Here is a 6,147-nt window from a genome sequence, read left to right on the forward strand (position 1 = left end):
GCTTTTCTAATAAATAAAGTAAAATCGGGTGTTGGAGTTTTGTTGTGTTTTTTCAATTTAAAAAATGAGATAAATTCTGATTTTAGTAAATAACCCTCCCCATGTATTCAAGTGTTTCTGTATCCACTGTTCCTGACTTTGTTATACTACAAAACTCAATAAAGACCTATTTTAACATAATGATAAAAAAAAATGGCATTAAATGACTTAGCCTTTTGACACCAAATTATCTAAGCCTTCTCTTGAGGCCAAACTGAATTTCTATATTATAATGATACACTAGAGATATCTACTGGATGGTATATTTAACAACTGTTTTCTGAGGATCACTGTGCTCTCTTTTGGAGACTGAGACAGTTCTTTGCTTTGTGTAGAGGTGTGTATTATTTTATTTTAAAAAAATACATAATATTTTGTTTGTTTCTCTACAGTATGATTTATTATTTTGCATACTATGGGTAAGATTTTAAAACACATTTGACACATTAAAAGATATGTAAAACCTATATTTAAGTACCATGTATATAAGTTGGGCACATCTTCCCTACCTAAATGGCACCATCTGTACTGCATATACTGTACCCCTTTATTTGCCAGCGCCAAAACATTTTCCTAAAACAAATAGCAGGTGTCACCCGGTGGCCATTTTCATCTGACACATCAGTGACATATACATCTGCAGGCAGCATATGTGTTCTTTACAGTTCATGCAATGAAGCATGTAGGCTTACAGAGGCAGAACATACAAAGTTCTAATTAGATTTGGTTAAAAAATAGGATCAGACAAATAGAGCAGAGTTTCTATTGAAACCATCAATGCCATCTTTTCATTGGCTGCTCGTCTGGAGGGTGTGTTTATTAATCTGAACTGAGAAGAACTGAGCAAGCTCAGTAGCCAACAGCCAAAGTAAATTCCGGAGATAAGTGAGTTATAAGAGGAGAAGAAATCGTATGTGATTGAGGGGATGCTGCTGCCTTACTATTAACATTTTAAAAACTGGAATGACAGGTATTTAAAGATTTCAAAGAAGCTGTTCCCTGATTACATTTTTGGGTGGGGGTTTACATCTTTTAACAAGCACCTAGTTATTTGGAGGTGATTATGCCTACAACTTTATATTTTCAATTTCTTTTCTCAATCTTTCAGATATTGACTTTGTATAATAAGCTGTCTTGCCTCCATAGTCTGATGTAAGTAGTCTTCCATGTTTTCATTGGCTTTGAGATTGCATCGGAGTGTGTGTTGTGTTGCATATTGACAAAGAGCTTTTATTGCAATGCACCAGCCTTTTTTTTTTTCATTAATGTTGTGCAGATTTGACCTTTTCTGCTGAAATAAAGCCAACTGATTTCAATTGTGAAAGTTGATATAATGTTCTATGTATTTGTAGTCATTTACTTTTGTTGCTTCGAGAGATGTGGAGGTCTAATTTTAGTGATTCGAGGTTTTGTAAACCACGATTAACGTTATTAAAAGATCCAAATATAAATAGCAAAATGAAAAGAAACACTGAACTACAGTATCATTAAAAAAATATGATTTTTTTGAAAACCTCTAAAGACACTTGTTTTGTTTTGGGCAATTACCAGTGAAAAAAATCTGAAAACCTATAAGTGGCATCAAAATGGTAGATTAGAGGACACCACAGAAAATCGTTCTATTCATTCCTATAGGATTTTTAGAAGTGTACTGTATTTATCAAATGGTCGACTGCAACTTCCACTTATAAATCTGCTTAATAAAATCCCATAGGAATGAATTGAAAGTGGGTGAGTTTCTAAAAATCCCATAGGAAGGAAAAGAAGCAGATGAGTTGTTCTATGGTGAGCTCTAATTTCAAATTTTGCAATATCTGCCCCTAAAAACCTGAATGGTTAAAAAGGTCCAATAGGATCAGTGTAGATCACATTGTCTTCTATGAGACCCGACTGCTTTACTTGCTGACGTTTTGTATTATAGTTTTTCAAGGTTTTTTCTACATACTGTATGGGGGTTATTTACTAAGCTCCGAATACCCAAAATTCCCCGAAATCATGAAAAATGTGTTATTTTTGTGTTATAATAGGCTTTTAAAAAATCACAAATTTTTTGGAATTTATTAAACCCCGAAGGCTAAAAAGCATGAATATAAAAACACAACATCTCAAACCTGTTGAGGTTGCATAAAAGTCAACGGGAACAGTTTCATTGATTTTTGGTTGTGTCGGGGGTTTGGGCAATTTTTAATGTATTATTTTTTTTTGTGGCTGCTAATATTTATATTTATTAGGAAAGTGAGATGGAAAAAACAAACAATAGTCTTCAAAGTAGTCAACTTCCTCTGATCTACTTTTTAACTCTAAGGGGCAGAATTATTCAGGGTCGAATTGAAAATTCTAATTTTTGAAATTTGTTTTGGTCAAAACTCTCAAATTCGAATTGTGAATTATCCAAACTCAATTCGAGTTTTAACTTTAATTTTGATTTTTATCATACTCTGACCCTTTAAGAAATTGTATTTGACTATTCGCCACCTAAAACCCGCTGAGTTCATGTATAAGTCAATGGGAGAAGTCCAGGGACTAATTTGGACATGTTAGTAGCCTTTCAAGTTTTTTTTTTTGAGAAAAAACTCGATTTGAGTTTAGTTGAATTCAAATTGAATTTGATTAGAGCTTTCGGGTCAGGAAGATTTGTCTGAATTTTTGGTACTGGATTTTTTATAAATAACTCCCTAGTTGAATTTCGAGTATATTCGAATTTAACAGAGGTTTAAAAAACTCACATGAATTCGAAATTCAACCTTTAATAAATGTGTTTCTAAGTGGGAACCTTATAATCCTTCTTTTGATCTTCATTGATTCTGATCTCCAAACCCCTATGTATTTCTTCCTTGGAACCCTGGCATGTCTGGACATGAGTTACCCCTCAGGAACTGTCTCTAGAATGTTCTTTGATTTGCTGAGAGACATAAGTGTCATTTCTGTTCAGACTTTTTTTTATCGCAGTTCTACTTTTTCCTCTATAGTATAGCATTGCATTAAATTATTATTTCACTGGCAGAAATGTCATTTCTAAGCAACACAAATACAAAAAAAGTATGTGCGTGTGTCTTCTTTTACTTTACTGGGGAAAATTTTACTTTTATTGTGATTGTTATGTGATTGGTCATTTTTATAGGCAATGACAGAGTGGGATGGAAAACCAAACAAGATGTGTGTAGAGATGAAGCACACCAGTTTTTATCGTTTCTGGCTGTGGGTCACTACTCCAACCCCTGGAGGTTTATTTAGATTTGGTTTTCCAGCCAATTTTCAGCTTATTACATACATTTTTTACAGATTTTCAGAATAGACCTATGAAAGTCAAGTTACCTGAGAGAAAGGTTTTACTATGCACGTTGGATATGTATGACTTTTATTCCACAATCCCACATTCGTAGGGCATCAAATGTATATGTAAATATCTGACAAAAATAAATCTAAGAACAAACACGATAAATTTTGCTTGTGAAACCCTGAAATTTGTATTAACTAAGAACTATTTTATGCATCTTGAACAATTTTCTGAACAGGTAATGGGCTGTGCAATGGGAGCCAACATGGCGCCAACATATGCAAATGCATTTATGTATGATTTATTTGAAATAACACAAATTGGAAAGATCACATTTTGCATTATTGACACTATGTGGATGACATATTCCTTGTGTGGGATGGCACTGTGGAAAATTTGGATTTTGGATTTTATGTTGGCAACAACCATGCACTGCAAGCCCACTGATTGCAATACCATCTTATTACCGAACAGTTGCCACCCCCCGGGGGTATTCAAAAGTCTTCCCCACAGTCAGTTAAGTAGAGTGTGACGAATCACTTCAGATGACGAATCATATGAGATAGAGGCAAAAGGAATGGTTAAAAAGTTTGTACAGCAGGACTATAAAGAAACAAACCTTAATCAGATCAAACAGGATTTTAAGAAAATAGAACGTGAGGATTTTTTGAGCAGAAAAGGTAAAACAAAGAAAACCAGATTAGGTAGGGTAGCGTTTGTTTCTACATTTGGCACCTTAACTCCATACCTTTATATAAAAAGGATTAAACTGAAACATTGGAAAGTCCTACCTACCTTATTGGATAGAGAAATGGGTAAAATCTTTAGGGACACCCCACTATTTTTATATAGGTGTGTGTGGGAGATCAATAGGTCAGATGTTATCTAAGAAAGTAAAAGAAAAGATGAAACACGAGGGAACAAAAAAATATATATATATATCAGAGTTATCTGTCGCTTAACACTTTTATTATGCAAAACATACAACAGCCCAAGTAAGATGAGCGATACTGGAACAAGAGTTGATTTGCCCAGAAGGGGTAATCTCAGTAGGAGAAAGAGAGAGGCAACGTGGATTAAGAAATTGGATTCCCTTTCCCCTTTAGATTTAAACTAAAGTGTTAGTTTACGATCCTTTTTATAAATAATGTATATTCATTGATATTCTGTTTTGGAAAATGGTATCGTAATACTTTGTATTTATTGTATATATTGTTACATTTTTCAGATTACGAAACATGAGGACTACTGTGAACTGAGATGAATTTTTGATACATAGTTTGATGTTATTCTCTGTATAATTGGGAAAGGGTTAATATATCACATGTCTGCATCATGTGATGTGTAGGATACCTAAGGATTTTTGTGTTCACTAAAATTTATTTCACCTGAGGAAGGTGTTGTTCCCCAAAAGCTTGTGCTTTGAATTTCTGTAAATAAATGTGATTAAGGCAAATTTGCCACAATACAACTGGTATGCTTTATCTCTACACCCATCTTGGAAGGTATCTTGGACTTGGAAGCAGTCTGGGATTCAATGCACCTTGTATGCACAAATAAGTAAGTGGTGTGAGGCAAGAAAGTATTGTTGATGGAAAACCAAACAACAGTGTATATTTTAATTCTCACTAGACTGACTGATATTCCAAGTCTTCAGCTTCTGTTGTTCCTTTTGTTTCTCTTGATCTACTTCATTACTCTGAATGCGAACTTTCTAATCATTCTCATAATCGTTACTGATTCCCATCTTCACACCCCCATGTACTTCTTCCTTGGAACCCTGGCATGTCTGGATATGGGCTACTCCTCAGCGATTGTCCCACGAATGCTCTTTGATTTACTAACAGATAGAAGACTCATTTCAGTGCAAGCTTGTATAACTCAGTTCTACTTCTTTCTCTTTTTCATTGCATCAGAGGTTATTGTTCTGGCAGTGATGTCATTTGACAGATATATTGCTATTTGTCGTCCTCTACACTATACACAGATAATGAACTGGAAAGTTTGTGTTCAGCTTGTATCAATTGCATTGGCTTTTGGTGCAGTATATTCCCTGGTACACACTCTTTTTTTAAGTAAACTGACCTTTTGCAGCTCAAATACTTTGCAAAGTTTTTTCTGTGACTTGCCCCAGTTGCTTCAGATCTCCTGTAGTGACACATCCATCAATATATTGTTAATATTTGTCTCCGGGATATTGTATGGAGTTGTCATTTTAGGGGTCACTTTTTATCCATATATCACTATACTCAGAACTGTTCTGAAAATCCCATCAATAAACATGAGATCCAAAGCTTTTTCCACCTGCTCATCTCATCTAACTGTGGTCTTTCTACTTTACAGTACTGTTTTCTTCAATTACTTGCGTCCAAATGCAAATTACAATTGCACAGAGGACAAAATGGCTTCTGTATTTTATTCTACATTAACACCCTTTTTAAATCCTCTGATCTACAGTCTGAGGAATCAAGAACTCAAAAATTCACTAAGAAAAATTTTACACAGACAGTGGTGGGGGCAAAGTTGAAAAACTTTTGTAATATCAATATATAATCAATATAAAATATTAACTTCATGCAACACTCCTTTGAACACAAAAGACCTATATTCTTTATGTGCAGCAGATTGTCCATCCATAAACCCATCTCATCAAGTTAGCCAATGGCATGTGAAATTTAGAGTATATGTGTCCAGATTTAACTACTCTAGACTGAGGCATCAGTAGTTTCATAATGCTTTCCTCAGTTTAAGTATTTTCCTCAACATTAGTCTAATATATGTATAATCAAGAAGGGTTATATTTCATTGCAAGACATGGAGCAATCTTGTTG

General features: G+C 34.3%; 1 protein-coding gene across 1 annotated transcript; it reads left to right on the forward strand.

Moving 5' to 3' along the window:
* Positions 1-4,907: 4,907 nt before the first annotated feature.
* Positions 4,908-5,843, forward strand: LOC108701950 (olfactory receptor 1019). Its single transcript, XM_018236961.1, has one exon. The coding sequence runs from the start codon at positions 4,908-4,910 to the stop codon at positions 5,841-5,843; it is 936 nt and encodes a 311-aa protein (XP_018092450.1).
* The last annotated feature ends 304 nt before the right edge of the window (positions 5,844-6,147 follow it).

Source organism: Xenopus laevis, chromosome 9_10L (genome assembly GCF_017654675.1).
Source record: "Xenopus laevis strain J_2021 chromosome 9_10L, Xenopus_laevis_v10.1, whole genome shotgun sequence".
In the NCBI taxonomy this organism is placed as follows: domain Eukaryota; kingdom Metazoa; phylum Chordata; class Amphibia; order Anura; family Pipidae; genus Xenopus; species Xenopus laevis.